This window comes from Genypterus blacodes, unplaced genomic scaffold, assembly GCF_046128005.1.
Source record: "Genypterus blacodes isolate CSIRO-AG114 ecotype Tasmania unplaced genomic scaffold, CSIRO-AGI_Gbla_v1 ptg000216l_1, whole genome shotgun sequence".
Classification (NCBI taxonomy): domain Eukaryota; kingdom Metazoa; phylum Chordata; class Actinopteri; order Ophidiiformes; family Ophidiidae; genus Genypterus; species Genypterus blacodes.
In genome coordinates, this window is record NW_027467015.1 from 1,227,501 (window position 1) to 1,249,329 (window position 21,829).

The 21,829-nt window shown below is 42.5% G+C and overlaps 3 protein-coding genes across 4 annotated transcripts; 2 read left to right on the forward strand and 1 right to left on the reverse strand.

The window, feature by feature from the left end:
- Nucleotides 1-3,343: 3,343 nt before the first annotated feature.
- Nucleotides 3,344-4,508, forward strand: bglapl (bone gamma-carboxyglutamate (gla) protein, like; the record flags this gene model as incomplete). The annotated part of the gene is made up of 3 exons (XM_076170295.1): nucleotides 3,344-3,731; nucleotides 3,832-3,922; nucleotides 4,215-4,508. Coding segments are annotated over 3 exons (582 nt in total), but the record flags the coding sequence as incomplete, so codon positions are not given.
- Nucleotides 4,509-7,558: 3,050 nt separating this feature from the next.
- Nucleotides 7,559-11,325, forward strand: aip (aryl hydrocarbon receptor interacting protein). The gene is made up of 7 exons (XM_076170257.1): nucleotides 7,559-7,717; nucleotides 8,666-8,848; nucleotides 8,927-9,115; nucleotides 9,653-9,829; nucleotides 9,909-10,050; nucleotides 10,184-10,410; nucleotides 10,528-11,325. Exons 1-7 carry the CDS (start codon nucleotides 7,619-7,621, stop codon nucleotides 10,531-10,533), a joined length of 1,023 nt encoding a protein of 340 aa, XP_076026372.1. The 5' UTR covers nucleotides 7,559-7,618; the 3' UTR covers nucleotides 10,534-11,325.
- Nucleotides 11,326-11,492: 167 nt separating this feature from the next.
- On the reverse strand, nucleotides 11,493-16,570 carry cdk2ap2 (cyclin dependent kinase 2 associated protein 2). 2 transcript variants are annotated; one of them, XM_076170259.1, is made up of 5 exons: nucleotides 16,464-16,570; nucleotides 15,041-15,196; nucleotides 14,314-14,405; nucleotides 14,055-14,175; nucleotides 11,493-12,219 (listed from the first exon to the last, which is right to left on the reverse strand). In XM_076170259.1, exons 2-5 carry the CDS (start codon nucleotides 15,093-15,095, stop codon nucleotides 12,152-12,154), a joined length of 336 nt encoding a protein of 111 aa, XP_076026374.1. In that variant the 5' UTR covers nucleotides 15,096-15,196; nucleotides 16,464-16,570; the 3' UTR covers nucleotides 11,493-12,151. The 2 variants fall into 2 exon arrangements, with proteins under 2 accessions (XP_076026374.1, XP_076026375.1); XM_076170260.1 differs by lacking the exon at nucleotides 16,464-16,570 and adding an exon at nucleotides 16,149-16,282.
- Between the last annotated feature and the right edge of the window lie 5,259 nt (nucleotides 16,571-21,829).

Sequence of the window (21,829 nt, forward strand, 5' to 3'; positions counted from 1 at the left end):
GGATTGGACCCAAATCTAATGAACAATAAGATGATAATTGCTCATCTTTGTGCTGCGGAACAGAAACTCAAACTATAAAGATCTCTAAAAGTGTATTACATATTTATATATCATAAATCAAGGTCTTGTTTCAGAATATTGTTTTTAAAAGAAGAAAACACCATCTGCCCTATTTTTCTGGTTTTATTATTATTTTTATTATTATTATTACAGTATTATTATTATTATTTATCCTAGTGTTTATTTTTATATAATTTGTCTTCATTTGTGAGAGGAGAAATACAGATGGGCTCATTTCAGGATTTGTCAGGATCTTAAAATGACGTTAACATCACAACATAAAGAATGAACTGGAACACTTTTTCCCTTATAGTTCTTATGTATTCTTTATGATCCTATACTCATTACATCATATCTGATTTGGTTTCTTTTTCAATAACTTTCTAGAATTGAGCAGAAAATCCTTTTATCAACATTACAGAATTAAGTACGAATTTTATTTTTATTTATTTTATAATTCAACATAATTTGGGTTTATCATGACTCAGCGATTGTCAGATCACAAAGTTCATGAAATTTGGAATGCGGTGAAGTGATAAAGATTGATTATTTCCAAAATACAGTAAATGGATACAAGAGCCTGTGAACGATGCAGTAAGCTACGTAAATCTACAATATGATATCATATTATATAACAGAACATAACGTAATATAACATAATGTATGTAATGTATACATACAGTATATATAAAGTTTGGCACCCTCTGAGCTAAAGATATGTTTGTGGTAACGTTTATGTGCGTCTCAGTGGGTTTCCTGAGTGGTTTTGGGAGGCTTGAGTCTAGATGTGGAGCTTGTGTTCTATTACTGCTTTAAATGTACTGAAATGTACATCTGAGGCCCAGCACGCCGTCCAGACATGGCAAGGTCGTTTCCTATAAAGAACGCTCTCCTTTATGTTTCACTGAGGGGGATTCCCACTGAGTTTCCCTCTGCAAAATGATGGATTTATGATTTATGATTTAAATTAACATTACAGAGGCTAAAAGAAAATCCTTTGACCTCAAGCATATAGAAAAGATAATTGGCCCTCATTTCTCATTAAACCTCAATTCTCTTTGTGTGTGTGTGTGTGTGTGTGTGTGTGTGTGTGTGTGTGTGTGTGTGTGTGCGCGTGTGTGCGTGTGCATGTGTTATCTTGTTTTCCCTGCTTGTGTCCATTTCTGCCCTTCACACTCTCCGTGGTAGCGTTTCTGTTTTGTATACAGTTTAAATTCATCTTTTCTGGCACATTTGATACAGATTAATGTTCACTATCCCTGTAAAAATAAAGTCAACAAATAATAAAAATCAGAAATCCATTGCCAAAGTCCACAGAGCGCAGGGCAAAGATTATGTAACACCCCAGCACTGCAGCAGTCAGTAAACAGTGACAGACAAATCTGACACGCAGAGGTCACTGTCATGCACAGAGGCCACCGTTTCTGTGTGTGTGTGTGTGTGTGCATATATTTACCTTTGTCATACAGACAGAGATCATGCATGCATATGTGTGTGTGTGTGTGTGTGTGTGTGTGTGTGTGTGTGTGTGTGTGACCCCGGAAGGTGAAACCATGAATGGGATACAGAGGCCAAGATGCAGCAACAAACAAGAAATTGATGGAAAGCAGAGAGACCGTGTATTCCCTGGGACCGTAGCGATTGTTTTCTCCAAATGCATCCGCAGAAACGGACAAGACGCTGAAATTACATGCTGCTCGCTCCAAGATAAATCCCGACACCAGGAATAATCCCAGACTGTGATACACACAAAAGACAGCAAGGTCAGTCTGCGCAGCCACTGCATTCATCAACTGTATGATTGATGAAGCTGCTGGGGGCCACTGAGATGTATGTGTGCTGTGATGGACACACACAGACACACACGTATGGACTCTAAGACCGTATTTAACTGGCAACGCGGTTTACATCAGTGTCAGCAAAGCCAAACACCATTTTTACTCCAAACCACAACTGCATTGTATCACTAAAGTAGGAAGCTGCATCCAAACCCGCATGCATATCTCTTTGCATCCAATATATGGGGATATACAGATATATATAGAGCTCTGTGCTGAAATACATCCAGTGGGCCTGTGTGTTTGGTCGTTGGTCGGGGTTGGTAAGCAGGCTGTGGTCGGGGCCTGGATCGGGACCTGCGCCTGGACTGGATCGGATCCCTAAATAGTCGCTGACTGCGGTTCTGGTGGGACACTGCAACACTCTAATTAAACTCTGTCACATAACGAGCCTTACTGCTGTTCCGTGTCACTCGATTAGTAGCTTGAGGTCAACCCAGGCTGTAGTTTGGGGTTTGTGGAGGAGGGAGATCACATTTGGGGCAAAGAGTACAGCAAAATAACAGCAAAAGGCACAAGTGGCAACCTTGATGTTAGAGAGGCAACTGTGGCAACTCTGGGTCGCCTTGATTAAAATACAATCACGTTTTAAAGGGTTTAGAGCTGTAAACCCCTCTGTTTCTGACTTTGGGGTTTTGATTTTTATTTATACCCCTGCGATTCTGGCTGGAGACTGAATTGAATTGGAAGGGGATGTACAGGATTGGTAAACAAGAAGAGCATAGAAATGATCGGTTTAACCTCAGAAAATGATTGACAGGGAAATGAATGCATTTTGTTGGATCCAGCCTGAGAAAAGTCCGACCCAGCGTGCCCAAACCCAGACGCAGAGACTATTTTCAGATCCATATTCAGTAATGTTATGTTTATTCGTGAATCATCTGAACTCTTTGACGGATAAAAATGAAGAAGCCCAATTAGGATCAAGCAGTCCGTCAAGCATGTGTGCGGTGGAGAGAGAAGTGCAACCTACTTAATAACAAACCTGTCGGATTTCCTGGCTGGTTTGTTTCGCAGCCCCGTGCCAAGAATGCTTTATGGCCGTGTAAGTTTGTCTGTGGGTGAATGAATTTTTGGATTCCTTGCCGGGGCTGCGTGGGTGTTTGTGGGAGAGTTCATGTCACGTTGAAGCCGAAGCACTGACATTTGACTCCTCAGCCAATCATCCCATCTCTCGTGGGCCTGCTTGGATAAAGGGAGGTGGGTGACAGTATATATTGACCCTGAGAGGATGGAGTGAAGCAGAAGGAGCCATCGAAGGCAAGAAAGCAAAGAAGAGAAGCATCAAGTGCACAGCAAGACTCTTAACTCCAAAGCATCATGAAGACTCTCATCTTTGCCGCCACTGTCCTGTCAGTGTGTTGGTCCATGGGAGGTAAGGAGAAGCTCAGCAAGTCAGGGATGTCATTATGATCTTGTGGTATGTGAAGTAACATGTCCTTGTCTCTGTGCTCATTACAGTGGTTGTGGAACCTGTGGTAGTCCTGGATCCTGCTGCTGACACAGCTGTGGAAGCTTCACCTGATGACCCCGCCGCAACTGCTGACTCATCCTCACCCTCAGACGCAGCCTTAGATCCTGCCTCCTCCCCAGAGTCAGACTCAGTTTCATCCTCTGATTCTGACTCCAACTCCAGCTCAGACTCCTCAGCCTCTGACTCTGACTCAGGATCAGACTCCTCAGCATCTGAGTCCAGCTCCTCCGAATCCTCCGAGTCCAGCTCCTCTGAATCCTCTGAGTCCGACTCTGCCGCTTCCTCCGACTCTGCTTCCGATTCCAGCTCTTCCTCTTCCTCCTCCTCCTCCTCTTCATCAGAGTCTGTCAGCGCTGAAGGTATGTCGTATTAATTACTGCTCCATTAACGAGGAAATTAGAAGAAACTGCAATGCCTGACGATCCATCTGAACTAAAGTGATGTGTTGATGTTCCTCAGCTGCTCATGTGCTTGTGAAGAGAGACGTGGCTGCTGCTCTCCTGAGGAGCAGAAGAGCTGCAGGAGAGCTCAGCCCCCTGCAGCTGGAGAGGTACAGACCTTTACTGTTTCTTTATTGTAGAACACTAAGTGACCCTGGAACCACAAGGTACCACTTGGCCTTTACTAAACCTCGTATTCTAATTAAGAGCTGTAGCTCAACGTAAATCCCCTATAAATTCCCTATAATTAGACAACCACGGGGTCGAGGAAGCTGCAATTGCTGCTGAGTGTTTAATGGTGTGGAAAAACAAACCCTGACACCGGAACACTGAAACCAAACAGGAAAACACGTGAGATTTCTCCATCTTCTAACTCTAACTCTCTCTCTCCCTGCCGTGCAGCCTGAGAGAGGTCTGTGAGCTGAGCATTGCCTGCGATGAGATGGCCGACACACAAGGCATCGTGGCAGCGTACAACACCTACTACGGACCCGTGCCCTTCTAGGACTCCTCTGCTATCTACACGTTGTAGAACAGAACAACGACTCCCCAGACTCCAGACGAGGACCAGAAACAAACAAATAGGGTTTGGCCCATGCGGGTCGATGCTAGACGGACAATTTCAGGCGCAGTGTGATGGGATGATCAGCTTTAGTGGCTCTGCATCTTCTCCTCCGGGCTTTTGAATCATTCACAGAGGCACGTGGATACGAGAGCCTGTGAACGATGCAGTAACCTAGCATAAATTATTCTGCACATGATTTAAGACAGTGAATGGTGCTACAAGTGCAAATGTATTATAATGTGTCAATATTTGTATACAATGTCATAACTAGTAGTAAGAACTTGATGTAGTATAGATTTCTTTAGGTAATGCAGTTTTAGTTAAGTTGAGTTTAGTTAGTAGGAGCTAATGTTAGTGGAAGTGTACAGTGTAAGTAAATGCACGTTGAATATCTGTAATGAGTGTAACCACACATTCCCTCTAGATCTGAAAGTGATAAATTATTTTGTGTTGTTTAAAGCTGTCATCATTAATGACAAATGAAATAAAAAATGTGTTTCCTGTGTTAACTTCGACTGTACAGAAGAGTTTTTTTGACAAATATTTTTCTCTCTCTCTCTCTCTCTCTCTCTCTCTCTCTCTCACACACACACACACACACACTTTCATATTCACCACAGATTTCTTGTGGGCCTAAACTCAAACACACACATCACTACACCCTTATCTTCCTCCTACCTCTTCCTCATTCATCTGCTGGGGAGTTTAAAAGTACTTCTCCCAAAAATCCATCAATTACAAGTCAGAAGAGCTCTTTGCTGTTGCGATGTTCGCCACCAGAGAGCAGTGTGGATCAATCAGACAGACCTCAGTTTGTTTTTATGTTTTCCACAGCCATTGAGCCTGAGGACAACACTCTTGTGACACACCAGTGACCTTTATACTGTCACATCTTCAGCCCCAGGCCATCACAGGATGACACAAGCTGATTCATTCATCATCATTTCAGAACTTTGGATTGTTGGACTTTTATTTCACCTAATGTACTAAAATGCATGTAAATATTTTCTTACCTATGAAGATCAGGAAAAAGAACGACAGAATGAGAAAATGACAAAAAAAACGACTGGGCGTAATCAGGCAGACGTCCCTCAGCAGCATCTGGGCAACGGCACCAAATTTCACTGATGATAGAGTTTGTTCTTTTCCTCCTGACTTTTTTCTCATTTTTCTTATTCAGTTGTTATTTCTTTCACTTTTTTTCTCATTCTCCCTCTCCTGTTCAGTCTTTCTTGCTTACTCTTCTTGCTCATCCTGTTGTTCTTTTACTTCCTCTCTTTTTCTTGTTTAGTCATTCTTTCTCTTGTGAAATGTCATTTTTCAAAATAAAGCAGGTAGAACAACTTGAAGCCTTTTCTTTTTCCACGGACAAAAATACAAGGAATCGTGTTAAATATGTCCATAGCTTTCAGTCGAATATATATACATTTTTTTAATGGGTTTAAAAACATTTCTTTACCTCCAGGAATAAAGAGAAGACACCCAGGAACGAAGAAAATTGCACTGGAAACACCTGTGGAGAGAGAGACCGGCAATTACAACACACAGCAATTACAACTCCATCAACCAAATGTCAGTTGACTCACTTGAAAGTTTCAGATGATTTGTTTTTCAAACACGGTTGCATCTGACCCATGAACCACTGTAGAAGACTGGCTTTCTCACCACTTATGAGCTGGGACCAGTTCTAAACAGAACCAGACCATGAGCACAGACTCTCGTTAAAGACCCACCTGAACCTGACCAGGCCTGGATTCAATGTTAAGCGGCTCAAGCGGTCGTCATTCTTTATTTGTAGATCGCTTCACTGCCTGAAATGTAATTTTGAGGCCAGACTGGGGCTGCTGCTGTTCTTCATGTCCACAGTTCAAACTGAACGGGGCAAACACCACCGCCCTCTGTTGGTGTTATATTGTTGTTATTGTTATAATCGCTGGAAAAAGTTGTCTGTAGAGGCGCTGTGTGCTGAGACCCTCCAGAGGACAGAGGAACAAAAACAAGTGCATCTCCTGATGCCTGAATGCCTTGCACCAAAAGCCTAGACACTGCTATGGTGTGTGTACGGTGGAATGCTGCAGATATCACATGGAGAGCACACACGGCAGCCAAACTAGGGTCAGACTCATACAGATACATAAATAAGGTGCGGGGCCTTGAAGAGGGACTTTGGGTAATGTTGGGGGAGAAACTGTGGCGTCCAGTCTAGTCCAGCAGTATACATGCCTCTTTAGACCCAAAACACACACCGTATTTACAGGCACACACTAGACTGTCATGGCGCAGATATGTTTATGTTGTAGATGTCCTTCATAGTACTTACTGACACACACGCCTGCACACGCGCACGCACGCGCGCACACACACACACACACACACACACACACACACGCACAGATTCGTTTACAGTAGAAGCCCACATATACACACATTTGTTCACCAGAAGAAACAAACCAACCTGTTCCGACTTGCTGTTTGTCTGTGTTTGATGGTTGGACATGGAGACAGAGAGAGGGAGCGGGAGAGAGAATGAGAGCAGAGAGAGAATGAGAGAGAGAGAATGAATGTGTGTGTGAGAGAGAGAGAGAATGAGAGAGAGAAACAGAGAGAGAGTGAGAGAATGAGAGAGAGAGAATGAGAGAGAGAGAATTAGAGAGAGAGACAGAGAGGAGAGAGAATGAGAGAGAGAGAGAATGAATGTGTGTGAGAGAGCGAGAATGAGCGAGAGAGAAACAGAGAGAGAGAATGAATGAATGTGTGTGAGAGAGAGAGCGAGAATGAGAGAGAGAGAAACAGAGAGAGAGAGAGAGCGAGAGAGAATGAGAGATAGAGAATGAGAGACAGGGAGAGAGAGAGAATTAGAGAGAAACAGAGAGGAGAGAGAATGAGAGAGAGAGAGAGAGAGAGAGAGAGAGAGAGACAGACAGACAGACAGGGAGAGAGAATGAGAGAATGAGAGAATGAGAGACAGAGAATGAGAGAGAGAGAGAAAAGGAGAGAGGGGAAAAGAATAAGGTCACATTATGTGTAAAGTGAATTCAGAGATTTAGAGAGAATGAATAATATATTTAAATGTTTTGTGTTTGGTTTCTTTTATGGTAATCACATACATTGTACTGTATGTACGGTGTTTACATGTAGAGGGCGCTGTGGTCGCAATCCGGCCATGAAGTGACGTGAGCCATGACGCCATCCGATCTTCGGTAAAACTCGGCATCTGTCGCGAAGTTAGACTCGTTCAAGGATGGAGGAAGAGGCACGAAATCTTCTCGAAGAGGGAATAAGAAAGAAACTGGTCAGCCCCGGTAAAGGAGAGCTGTCAACCTTCCCCAATGGAACCAAGGTAACACGGGACGGCGGCCGAATGGCTCGCGTCCGCGCGCCTGAACCGATGTTGGTGGTAGATACGGCGAAGTACGTTAGCTAATGTTAATGCTACCACCAGTAACCCGCACCGCGTTATACTGTAACTGTCAGGAACGGCTTTCACGTTATACCGGCACGCTTTCGTTCTAACACCGATGACGGGTCGGTGTGTAATGGCTGCTGTGGCGGTTTTTGTGGTTATTTAGCGTAAAGACGAGCTGCGTTTTGCCTTTTCTGATGGTGGAAGAGGTAGGCGGGACAGGATGGTCTGTGTTTGTGAACTGTGATTGGTCAGCGCACCCTGTCAGTCACTTTTCTGCTGATGTGATTGGTCGGAAGTGCTCGGGCTCAGATTGTGTTTGTCTGAAATGCGTCGGAGGGGCAGTCAGCGTCACTTATTGATCATATTGATTGATTTGGGGAAAAACAACCTCAGACTATAATCTTGCAAATACTCCACATCTGATATCTAGAATAAAAAAACACATCCAAAGCCAAGGAAATACGTTTTAAAACACTGCGTTGTACTCCTCCTGCATTTTTTTTATTAAGGAGATATTAAAATGGTAAATTCCCAATTCGAGATATTAATTTAAGTTATCTTAATTTATAATTCTATTAGATGTGAATGAGAAATGATCCATCAGGATAGACTTGACTGCTACCTTTTTGCAGTGTGGACACTCCTCTGCATTATCTCTTGGTTTCTATGTGAAATGTTCCCAAACAACTGGCTGGCATCCTCTATCCTCTGCTTGCTCTGAGTCTCATGCTTAGTGCCTTCACCTTTCACCCTATTCTGAATCTCCTTCTTTGTTGTTTAAAGTTTGGAAAAACAGTTGTATTCATGTGATTTAGGTCATTGAAGGGGTGATGTTCCTTCTCTAACTTTTTTGTGGTGTTCATTCTGTCTCTCCTGCACCAGGTGATCTTCCACTACCGTACCAGTCTGTGCAATGGCACCATGCTGGACGACTCCAGAAACATGGGAGGACAGAACAAACCCATGGAGCTCATCTTGGGCAAGAAATTCAAACTTGCTGTGTGGGAAAGAGTGGTCATCACTATGAGACAGGGCGAAGTTGCAGAATTTACCTGCGACATTCAGGTTGGTCAGCTGGCTGAACAGAGTTTGTTGTGATAGTCATTGTGTTGCACTGTGCTCATTAATCGTCTCTCTCCTCAGCACACATCATTGTACCCGCTGGTGTCAAAGTCTCTGAGGAATATCAGTGCTGGTAAGGACCCCCTGGAGGGCCAGAGGCACTGCTGTGGCATTGCTCAGATCCACTCTCACCATTCTCTTGGACACGGGGACCTGGATCACCTCCAAGCCAGTCCACAGCCTCTCGTCTTCACCATCGAACTTCTGGAGGTTAGTGTTTGATTGAGTCACAAACCATTGGGTGCTATGAAGACAAGGACAGTTTCTGCCTTTAGTTGTCAAAGAAAGAAAATGCGTCATTATTAACATCTTTTGTTCTAAAGATAAGAGGCCAGGGAAACTTCGCTGTACTTGTTCTTAGTAACCAAAATAACCTTTAATAACATTTCAACAGGTAGTTGAGTTGCAGTTACTGCAGGGCCAGAGCTCATCTGTCGGGCTCAACAGTCAGACACAGACAGAATTAATATCAACCATCACAATGTGCAAAAGTGACATAATGACTGAATGGAAACCCTGGTACTGTTTAAATTTTAACCTCATTAACCCAGAGGCTGAGTTGTTGTAGCTTCAAAACTGAGGCTCCTGAATGTTTCACCTTCAATCACCTTCATGTCACGTTAACCGTGACATGTTGGATCTCAGCATCCCTCTTTGGCGTGGTGCTGAATGTGGCGATCCCTCCTCATGTAGGTGTCAGGTTAGGAAGGTGAGCTGAACGTTTGTCTGTGATGGGTCTCTCCTCAGGTGCTGATTCCAGGATCATTCCAGATGGATGTGTGGGCCATGACGGACCAAGAGAAACTGGAAGCGGTGCCTCAGATTCACGAAGAGGGCAACGCACTGTTCAAACAGGGCCACATCAAACAGGCTACAGAGAAATACTACAATGCCATCGCCTGCCTCAAAAACATACAGATGAAGGTCGGGGGACAGTTAATGATTTGGTACTTTCACAGTTAAGCATAGATACGTTTTAGAACATTGGCCTTTTGTCTTTCAGGAGCATCCTGGAGACGAAGCTTGGCAAAGGCTCGACCAAATGATCACGCCGCTGCTGCTTAACTTCTGCCAGTGCAAGTTACTCCAGGGCCAATACTACGAAGTGATCGAGCACTGCTCATCCCTGCTCTTCAAATATGAAGGTATGGTTTGGTTCTTATCCTTATCTACTACAACAAGCAGTAAGATTGTTTGTATCAGAGAATCCCTCAATCTAATACATTTGGTTGAGAGTCACATGGACATGGTGTGTGTGTTCCCTCCTCTTCCTAACAGACAACGTGAAGGCCTTTTACAAGCGGGGGAAGGCCCACGCTGCTGTGTGGAACGAGGCAGAGGCGAGATCTGACTTTGCTAAGGTATTGGAGCTGGATCCCTCCTTGGGACCTTCTGTAGCCAAAGAGCTGCGGGCCATGGAGGACAAGATCCGATCCAAGGAGAAGGAAGAGAAGGGTCGCTACAAAGGACTGTTTAACTACACACCACCAGCCACCGCCACTACAGTCAGTCTACCGCTCCTTCTTACATGTGTACACACCCCCTTTGTGGCAATGGAAGTATCTCTTACTTTAATAGAGGGATCCTTGAATAATGTGGCTTTGTGTCTTTCCTCTCGGCAGGGTTGAGTCTGTGGGCCGGATCAGGAAGACGCCTGTGACTTCACTTCCAAGATGGAGGAAAAGCAGGAGCCACTGTCTGCTTCCATTTGATCCACGCACCAAAGCCAAACACTTTCCCCTTCACGCTGTCATCCATCCTAGATGCACAAACGGTCTCAGTCCTAGGTCGCGCACACACACAAAACACAATTCACTTGTATTTACTGCCTTGCTCCTTTGACCCCTCGCTTCCTAAATGTTTAGTCCATTCGTTTGTGCATTGTCAGTGTTTTTATGAAAGCCCATAATCCCACCAGCACCACAGGACTGTGCTCTAAAACATGCAGGGCGGCCCTAAAATCAGATTATTCCTTAAACCCCTGGCCAACAAGGAAATATTGCAATTCTCCAGCCAATAACTTTCTTTCTCCACAACTGACAGGCATTGTAAGACAAATTGCATTGTAAGACACCACACACACATACACACACACCTCTGCCCTGAAGTGCTTCACCCTCTGGTCACTGAGCGAAAGCTGTGGAACAAGCAGGAGACTTCTGCAAGCTGAGACTGGACAAACCTGTCTGTGACAATCACTGCATGACACACACCTGGACGACTTATCTTGCTTTCCCCTCTTTGTCTGATTTCATATCTATCATGTACTAAAATATTACCATTCTGTTATTGTTTTTTTGTTAATATTTACTCTGAAGCTCCTTGGTTGCTCTCATAGGAAGCCCGTTCCGCTTCACGTGTTTGAGGGGAGATGTTATTGCAATTCTTTTAACTGAAAATAAAATTGTGTTTATCCTTTGTTTTGCACTTTTACATAGCAGCTTCAGTTCTACCTGGAGAAAGAAGGGATTATACATTTGTACAGGCAATTTACACACAATAGAATATTTTCATCACCAAGATAAATACAGGTAAATAACAACTCTTCAGTTTCAAGCACAAAAAACATGAAACTTTTTTTTTTTTTTAGTTATTTAATTAAGATATACATACTGAATTGCAAAAATCTGGTTTACAAAATTGCCATACTAACAAATTGACTTGAGATGTACAGAATTCTTGAGATTAAGAGAATTTATAGTGTGTGTGTGTGTGTGTGTGTGTGTTGCTTCTACAAAATATGAAAATGAGGAAATAATAAATGGCCCTGGGGTTTAATCGAATCAATTATTTGGATTAGAAAAACAAAAGGCGCCTCCCTGATCCTCTGGGTGCGCTGGCGTTCCATTGGCTTGAGGGCCGATGCCATTTATACAGTCGATCTCATTATTAAATATAAAAATGACAATTTTGCCAGACTTAAACTATTCCCATTCATTTAACAGGGAATAGCTTTTAAATATACAGTGGTTCTACTTAAAACAAGTTCAACGCATCCTTGATTAGAAATAGGTACAAAACCGCTTGGAGAGCTTACAACCAGGAGAACCTTTGATTTACACCCCGTGTCAAAGAAAGGCTGTGAAGATGAGGGGAGGGAGGGGAAGTGATGGGACAAGACCAGGCAGAGACGGAACACAGCCCATAAAACGCAATCAAGGAGAGACGAGGGGAGCGAGGGTGGGAGGGAGAAGTTGGAAAACAGGTGAAGAGTGTGTGAGTACAGGTTACTATGGAGATGAAGGGTTATGTGCGGGCGCTCCTCTCCGTCTCTGCGAGACACTCCCTGACCAGTGCACGGGCGTGGATGATACCTGGACGAGGCAGAGACACAACGCCAAGAGTGTTAACATCAGGGATGCTTCAGTAACAAAAGAGATGCCTGCATTTACAGCAGCAGCCCAGATGCTCTCATGTCTTTACAGTAGTCACTAAGTAGGAAAAAGTCAGCTTAAATATCTTCTGTTGTGCAAATAAGAGCACGCCTTGAACCGTGTCCACTTCAAGAGCATGAGTAAGATGGAGGACCAGTAGCTCCTCTCAAAGTAGATCAGCTCTATGTGCTCCGTATCAGCAGAGCCGACAATTTGAGTAAAACGAGCGCCAATTTGGATCCTTTCATCGTGTTTGCAAGATGAACAAAGACAATGGTGTGGTTTGTGTTGGACCTCCTTTGGGGCCAGACAGAGCCGGTTCTGACTCATCCTCCTTTAGTCTCAGTCTACGGGAGAGAAGAAAATAATTGGGCTAAATCTAAGAAAAAGCTTGAATGAGGCGAAGGAATCTCCAGCTGCTTCACGTCCCCACTGCAGCGGCGGACATGATGGGTCTTTGTAACGCACACAAATGTGTTAACATCACGGCTCTCTGTGACTGTTCCTTAATACTTTCAATATCATCATTCACAGTTTGAACGTTGCAAAATAGAAAGCGTGAGATTTCAAACCAGCAGCACATTTGGGACTGTGAGTTTATTTATTTACTTATTTTACACTTCTTACTCCAGTATACCTTAGATTCACCAAGGCTCCTTATATTCACTTAGACTCTTATACTCACTAAGACTCTTATACTCACTAAGGCTCCTTATACTCACTAAGGCTCCTTATACTCAACTCACTAAGACTCTTATACTCACTAAGACTCTTATACTCACTAAGGCTCCTTATACTCACTTAGACTCTTATACTCACTAAGGCTCCTTATACTCACTAAGAGTCTTATACTGACTAAGGCTCCTTATACTCACTAAGACTCCTTATATTCACTAAGACTCTTATACTCACTAAGACTCTTATACTCACTAAGACTCCTTATACTCACTAAGACTCTTATACTCACTAAGACTCCTTATACTCACTAAGACTCTTATACTCACTAAGACTCTTATACTCACTAAGACTCTTATACTCACTAAGACTCCTTATACTCACTAAGACTCTTATACTCACTAAGACTCTTATACTCACTAAGACTCCTTATACTCACTAAGACTCTTATACTCACTAAGACTCTTATACTCACTCACTAAGACTCTTATACTCACTAAGGCTCTTATACTCACTAAGGCTCCTTATACTCACTAAGACTCCTTATACTCACTAAGACTCTTATACTCACTAAGACTCTTATACTCACTAAGACTCTTATACTCACTAAGGCTCCTTATACTCACTAAGGCTCCTTACTAAGACTCTTATACTCACTAAGACTCTTATACTCACTAAGACTCTTATACTCACTAAGACTCTTATACTCACTAAGGCTCCTTATACTCACTAAGACTCTTATACTCACTAAGACTCTTATACTCACCAAGACTCTTATACTCACTAAGGCTCCTTATACTCAATTAGACTCTTATACTCACTAAGGCTCCTTATACTCACTAAGAGTCTTATACTGACTAAGGCTCCTTATACTCACTAAGACTCCTTATATTCACTAAGGCGCCTTAGACCCACTTAGGCTTCTTAGACTCACGAAGGCTCATTTTATTTACCAAGACTCCTTATACTCACTCAGGCTTTCTTTTCTAAGGTATTTCTTTTTTAATCATATTTAGTGACAAACCAATCCTCCACAGCATGGAGGCATGAGTCCCATGTGAGAGTTACTAAAGGCCTGCATGTGTGTGAGGGTGTGTCACCTCTTTTTAGCCTCTCCATGGCGCTCTTGCTTCCGGCGTACGTCGGCCTGATCTCGCGGCTCATCTCCTCGATGACAGACAGAAGTTCACTGTAGGTCGACCCCTGAGACACTTTGACTGGCTGTGTGTGTGTGTGTGTGTGTTGGCACAAAGAGGGGATGTAGGGGAATGAAAAAGACATGAGATAATACTCTTCATCAATTAGAAACATGAAGCTGGTCATGTGTAGTAAAGCCCTGGTGTGAGAGCACACACACACCTGTACAAACCCCATAGAGGGGGGGCCAAAGTCACTGAACGCTGGCCTGAAGTTGGACGAGGAGGGCAGCGATGGAGACGGCACGCTAGAGCCTAACACCAGGAAGAGAATACATGTAACACACAGGCGCCAACACACGCAACACTCAACTACATTCTAAGCCTTTACCTTTCAAAGCATGTACTGTATGTTCTAAAGTTCTGATGATTGCAGGACAAATTGCGAAATATGAACAAATTGGAAACTTCTTGCTGGTGTGGTTTGTTATGCGTCTGAAACATTTATCTCTCCATCTTACCTAACAGCACTCTGCGGTCCCAGACTCTTCACTGCTCATACACCTGCCTCACCTCATAACAGAGCATGCATACCACCTCCAGGGACGCGTTAAACAAGCACAGGAAGAAGTGTAGAAGTGCCCCAAATTGCAGCTGGCTGAATTATAATGAGATGACCACACGGCAGGCAGCCCCACACCATGGGGCACACAAGTATAATGCATCGGTGTTGTTTCCATGGTTACTTGCACTCTAATACAGGTACGGCTACAGTGAGCATTTAAAGTTGAAGATGATGATACCGTATTCACACAGACACCTGCCACCAAACTCAGCAGCCATGGAATCTCTCTTCTCACTGATCCACAGATCCATAACAGGCAGAGAAAGCAGACAGGTGAGGCAGCTGGACAATGACTGCATGAGCATGGAGGTAAGGGCGGAGTTACCTGGCGGGGTGTGGTTAGAGCCAGAAGGTGCCGGGGCTATGGGTTTGTAACTCATGGCGATGTCAGCAGGCAACTCCCCGTATGACGCCCCGCTTCCGTCAATCCCCTCTACCCGGTGCTTATACAGCTTTACTGGTGGTTATGAGCTCCTAAGAGCTGGGGGACAGAACACAGGGAAACAGGGAGGACAGAACACAGAGAGGACAGAACATAGAGACACAGGGAGGACAGAACACACAGAGACACGGGGAGGACAGAGAGGACAGAACACACAGAGAGGACAGAACACAGAGACACAGAGAGGACAGAACACAGAGACACAGGGAGGACAGAACACACAGAGACACGGGGAGGACAGAGAGGACAGAACACACAGAGAGGACAGAACACAGAGACACAGAGAGGACAGAACACAGAGAGGACAGAACACAGAGACACAGAGAGGACAGGTGTCATTCACGCATCATAGAAATGACAGCTTTCAGTACAAATGGACCTTTTCTTTGTCTCATGTGTCTTTATTTTTCAATCAATCAATCTCGCTTAAAATTGTTATTTCTAAATGTTTCATGGAATAGCTAAGCAGCTTTAACTGCGATTAAAAGTCTATTTTTTACATCAATAATTCATGAGCCACGAGTCAACAAGCAGCAGGCTGAGGAGCTGTGGGAGGCGACCTGAAGTTTGCGAAACCGGATGAGGAAATTGGCACTTTAAGCCTGAAAACAAACAACCCCAATGTACATGGAGTCCTTGTTTGTTTTCACTCAGTTTGACAGACTCGTAATGGAATCTAGAAGGACTCGAACATTGCACAGGACGAACAGAACCAAACCACAACAATAATAGAACGCTCTTATACTCTCAATATTCTTAAAAACCGTAAACCCTCGTCGTGTCATTTTAAACATCACGTATTCAACTTAATAAATAAACACAAATGAATGGAACTTTCCGCATTTTCAGCCTCTGCTGTCACAACAAACAAACATGGACACACAGAAGCTAAAGTCAGCGGATAATGCGGTTTACCTGGAACACCGACACACAGAGACGACTGCTATTGTCAATAAAGACTCTGACATGTCATTCAAATGTCATAACTAACTGAGTATGTATAAGTATTTGTTATTCCGATTGTTGATCTGTGCCCTAATTCGGCTATTCGGAGACCTGGAGGTCGCCGACTGATCGGAGCTCCGAGTGCCGAATCAAACAAAAGCTGACGTTAGCTTAATGGAACGCAGCCAGGCTCGGTACTACACGGGCAGCTTAGCTATCTGATGCCGGTTAGCATAACAACAGGAGAAGCGCGCGACCGGCACGGAAGACAAATGTGAACACACAGCGAAAGAAGGAGAGCTTGTATGGCGTTTATGTTCACTAAGAAGATAACAAACAACCACTAAACTAATATTTGTACCTTTGTATGGAGACTTTATGGTCCACTATAGGGTCGTGAGCCCTCGGTCTTCCTTTTCGCTTGCGGCTGCGCAGAAGTGAGACGTGACGTGACGGGGTTGTGTTTTTTTACTTTTCCTGCTATTCTATTGGCTGATGCGGGAACCTGTTAAACATTTTTTATTTTATTAAATATGCATACGGGTGAACAACAGTTGGGAAGATGAAAAATAGGATCAACTTTAAACGTATATATATGGAAACCAAAGAATTTCACCATCATTATGAATCGTTATTTAATTATAAATAAATGTAAATATCCCCTTAGTCTAAATATCATTATTTTTTACCTTAACAACCATGATTTATTTTCTACTGTTGTTAAATATTTGAATTATTTTCTGTGTCAGTTTTAGGGTGTTCTCCTATGTTAATTCTGTAAAACAGTTAACTCTGCTGTACAAGTTATAAATAAAAGAAGTCTGCTTATTCCTGCAGAATTAGCAGACCACTGTATTAGAAGGCGGGGGTCCAGGCTATAACACGCAATTATACATCAAATGACATTGCTAACATATTGAAAAGAAGATCAGATTTTTTGCGACACTCAACTTCATTCTAGAAGGTGAGCTACAGTTTTGGTTACCAGTGGGTCGGTAATATTGTCTGCAAGTAAGCAGTTTGCTGATTTGTCCAAGTATGTACAACAATAATAACATTCTGTTACACACTGTAGCCTAGTATATTCGTACCCATTGGACGAAGACTGCAGTTACAAATCATGTGGGCGAGAGAGGAATATGAGAGGAAATGAGTTCAAATTGACCACATCTGACCGGATCAGAAATAGCAGCAACAACATATAATATGATGATTCAGAGATGATAATGATGCCATGTTATGTTCATATCCTACTTGAAGGCAGAGAGGAAAGCAAAAAATGGAACATATTCTGCACACACAGGGATAAGGCAAAAATAAGCAATTATTTAAAAAAAAGAATGGTTCATCTAGAAAAATGTTTATGTGGCTAAATGGTGTTATAGTTTAATTATTTGTTTTGCAAGCAGAGAATGAATAAAAACTAGAAATGCAGGTTACAAGCAGTTTGAGTGACAGCTAAAGCTCAAATAATTTGAAGCAGCTGATTGTTTATAAACAATAGGTGTAGCCAATGAAGCAGAGACACAGATGCTGAGTCAGTATGAAGGCAGAAACTGCCTGTAAAATAGTATTGTTTGTGAAGTGTCAACTATGTGGAAGTTATTCAGAGTTGAACACGTTTATCAAGTCTAAATTTCCAGAAGCTGAATTTAGAGATCAGTTTCAACTTGCCTCCACTCTAACAAGACGCAATACACACACATAGCGGAGGCTGAAAAATCTTTAAAATGTGATGTAGTGGGTGGAAACTGCTTGAGTGCCTGAAAGTATGAAGAGGTTAGAAAGGTCTGAAGACATGATGCACCTGAAGGAAATTTCAGAAGATTGCTGGAAGCAATCACAGTAAACCGCTTACATTCAGGGAAGGCAAATAATCTAAACTGGGGAAATGAAAGTAAAATAACAGCTAAAGCAGATGATCAAAGTCCAGAGAAAGAGTCGGAGGCCAAGACACACACAGACAATCTGGCAAGCAGCTAACAGGCAAACATGAAAACCACAAAACAGGGTCATACTTTCATCAAAGCTCACAAGACCATCTGGGGGAAACAAAGCCTGGTGAAATACTAAGGGTCCGACTTTGGAGAACGGAGGACAGGTGTGGAGAGCAGAACTGAAACATGTGACTGGTTGGCTGGAGACACGCATGTGACAGACCAGAGAGGGAAGCAGGAAGAGTGAGGGGACAACCCCTCCCTATATTCTGACTTTGATTGCAGACTCGAGTGTAGATAGAGTGTGTGAACCTGGGGCAGCCGTGATAAGTTTAGTGTTCTTTACACCTCTCAAATTATTCATGTCCAAGTTCTGTAAACCCGGGTTCTGTCCTGGACAATTGGCACCATTTGTACAGACTTCCCCGACGCTTCCTCATGTGCTCCCTCAGGCGGCCAAAGTGTGGAGTCAGCAAGTCAGCTTATTGGGACAGAGCTTATCACAGGATTGGCAGCCATTCCCCTTGTGTTAAATGGTGTTAAACTTGTTGGGCTCAAATATGTAAATAAATGCTATTTGCGCTTATTTGAACATATCTGATGTTTTTTGTTATATTATCATTACCATAGATTACCTTCTTGAATATTAACTTGTCTATATTCTCCTACATGCTGAGATAGCTATGCTGTGTGTGGTTAGAGGAACTTAATCCAGAAACATTAACAGCACGGTTTGATCCCAACATAACCTTTGTAGGCCTTAGCGCAGACAGATTAAACATTTAACAGATTCCTGCACCTGAGGCTCAGACATTTTACCTATGATGTGCTCATGCATCTAAAAGGTCATAAAATTGTCTCCTTGCTTGAAAGATTTACCAACTTTATGACTTAAGAGACCTAAGGCAGGCAGTAGCTCAGTGGGTAGAGCTTCCGCTTGGGAACCGGGGTGGTGGTAATGTAATGTAAGTCGCTTTGGATAAAAGCGTCTGCCAAATGATCGTAATGTAATGTAATGTAATGTAAGGTATCAGCAGCAGCACTCATTGGTCAATGTTTCAACCCAGGATGCACAGGGCCATTCCAGCAGAGGGAGACTTCTGCAAAGAGGGACAATATCCCACTTTCAATACGATAAAGCTTTACCACACAAGGACATCCGACAATCGTGGACTTAACAACCAGGAGAAGAAGAGGAAGAATTCAGCTTTTAACATTTCAGAAACTTGCAAGCTTAAAAAAACACATCTACTTCTCACACCCTCAACACCGTTCAAACTATAGATCCTTGAAATCACAACGTTATGCTGATTTACTTGGCGCTGAGTGACTTGCAACAGTGTGTGAACTTGCCTGTGCTCCTAAACTCACAGTGCCTGTTTGATCTTTGATTGGAACGATCCCTTCTGAAAGATTTGAAGCAGAACTGAGATCCATTGATCTCCTCTGTTGGTCTGGTTGGTCCACATCGGCTCTAAAGAGGAGCAGAGGAGCTCTCCGGCTCTCTCAATGTGCTTGTGGTTCTCTACCTTCTCTTGTTTCTATAGCCAACAAACTGAAGAAATGCTTGTCATACTGACAGCTATGACGCAAACCCACCAAACTGTACAAAACTATACAAAAATATGGGGATGTATGACTAATCTGTCTAATAATAAACTATTTGTTAACAGAAAGTTGCATGGATATAAAATGATTCTCTCCGCTGTAAGGAGAGCTGAACATTCTGAACATGTATGAAAGAACATGAGTTTTGAAAATACTGAATGCACAGGATATGAAGAGATGCAATTTTGAGATAGGTCAATATTTCTTCCTTTTTCTTTTGCTGCGACTCCTTGTGTCTCTTTTTCATGATGTATTCATTCCAGACGCAACAATAGTCAGTGACTGAACAATGGTCATGATTCAGCTGTGCAATTATGACAAACATGATGACAAACAATCAGTCTTTTGTGGGAATCGACAAGGGAGACATGCTGCTTTTAGTTACTATTTATGACAAAAAAAACAAACCATTTTTTTCTGTGGTGCCAGAAAAACTCACTGAAACGCGTTTGTCAACAAAGTATCTTCATAGACCAAATTGTTTAATTAAAGAAAAATTTCATTAAACACATCAATATTTACACCTGTTGGCAGCTGAGCAGGTCTGTTGTAAACACTGGCATCCGTCTGTTCATGTGGGTGTTATGAGATACAAGATATGACTGCAAAAGATTATTAATGTAAGAACAAAGATACATTTAATGTCCCATTCACATTAAGATATCACTGCATTATCAACAGCAACAAAACAAAAAAGGGGTGTAATGTGGAGATTTAGCATTTGCTTGGTAACCTCAGTGCTTATTTGGTAAAACCATCATTACCCAAGACTTCAGAGAGATAAATGGAAGGCTGCATTACATATTTATATTTTCACCTGCAGTTAACTGTTTACTGACCTGATCAATGTTTTTGCCAAGATTGACATTATCAGCTAAAAGGCATTGCAGAATTGTGTTTGTGTGTGTGTGTGTGTGTGTGTGTGTGTGTGTGCACGCGTGCGCGTGCGGATGCGTGCATGTGTGTGCGTGAGTTTGTGTGGCAGCTATTAGATGTCTATAAAAAACTGTGTTGCCATGGTATTTCGAATCACAAGCCCCTTTGAAGGACTGAAGGGTCTTTTCAGGACACATAGGAAACATTACCTTTGTCTGTCTGAATGGTCAAATCTCATCCATGTATTAGGGAGGAAACAAGGGATTTGACAGCATAATGACCCGGAGAACCAGAGGTTAACGACGTTTCTCCTTTCATTTCATCATTAGAGCAATAACGTGTGCAGTGAGTGGTTAACAACAGTAACCTTGAAAACACTAAATTCAGTTTCATTTTGGTTGCCATGCCACACGAAACTCAACTGAACCTAAGTTGTCAGGATGAGCTCATAAGCTGTTATAGCACCCATGTAACACATATCACCATTGTTGATTGCCTTTATGCTTATAACTCTGCTTATATATCTATATAAGGATTCTGGCCACTCTTGCATGCCTTGTCTGCCTCTGCCGTCAGTGTGTAAATGGGGGAATGTGTGAATGTGTGGTCATGGTAAAAAAAACCCGCTATAGAAGCATAACCAAGTTCTTACATCACAGAAACACAGCAAAGCTTACAAATAAAGTAGACACTTGTACCATTAGATTTGACATCTTAAATCATAAAATTGATAATTTGTTAAGTTAATAAGTTAATATAAATGAAAATACAAGTAAAAAAACAAATCACATCTTTCATCCAATTTTATGGTAGTATAAAAAAGTACTTTTACATAAATTATCTTCCAATTGACAACTAGAACTCTTTAAAATAGGAATGAATACATTTCAGAGATCTTACAGAAGAGCACTTTGCTCTTGCACAGCACAGCTGCGGCTGAATTCAATCAGGCAGACTATTTCAGTCAATCAAAGGAACAAATGTTCTCCTCCACTTGGAATCCGTGGATTTCCACGTATTTTTCAAGTGTTATTTTACAGAGTGAAGATTAGATTTAAATATGTGAATTGTCCTCTGTGGTTCACGTACATTACATTTCTTTCAAGGTTCAAATGTGCTTTGTGGCATGTCCTAACTGGTGAAACAGAAGAGATGAAGAGAACCTGCATCAAACAGAGAGAAATGTCTGTCGTAGCCACGTCTGTTGCAGTACAAATGATAGAAAGTAGACTTTTGCTGTACAGGTGAGACTGCATGATGAATAGATGTGGTGAGCTCCAACGTGATATTAAATGTGCAAACGTCT

What these genes read in the sequence shown, in the direction of transcription:
- aip (XM_076170257.1), top strand. Translation starts at nt 7,619, where the DNA reads ATGGAGGAAGAGGCACGAAATCTTCTCGAAGAGGGAATAAGAAAGAAA. An exon ending in AATTTACCTGCGACATTCAG is followed by an intron (nt 8,849 to 8,926) that starts GTTGGTCAGCTG and finishes CTCTCTCCTCAG; the next exon opens with CACACATCATTGTACCCGCT. An exon ending in TCACCATCGAACTTCTGGAG is followed by an intron (nt 9,116 to 9,652) that starts GTTAGTGTTTGA and finishes GTCTCTCCTCAG; the next exon opens with GTGCTGATTCCAGGATCATT.
- cdk2ap2 (XM_076170259.1), bottom strand. Translation starts at nt 15,095, where the DNA reads ATGAGTTACAAACCCATAGCCCCGGCACCTTCTGGCTCTAACCACACC. An exon ending in CTCTAACCACACCCCGCCAG is followed by an intron (nt 14,406 to 15,040) that starts GTAACTCCGCCC and finishes TCCTGGTGTTAG; the next exon opens with GCTCTAGCGTGCCGTCTCCA. An exon ending in CCTCTATGGGGTTTGTACAG is followed by an intron (nt 14,176 to 14,313) that starts GTGTGTGTGTGC and finishes ACACACACACAG; the next exon opens with CCAGTCAAAGTGTCTCAGGG.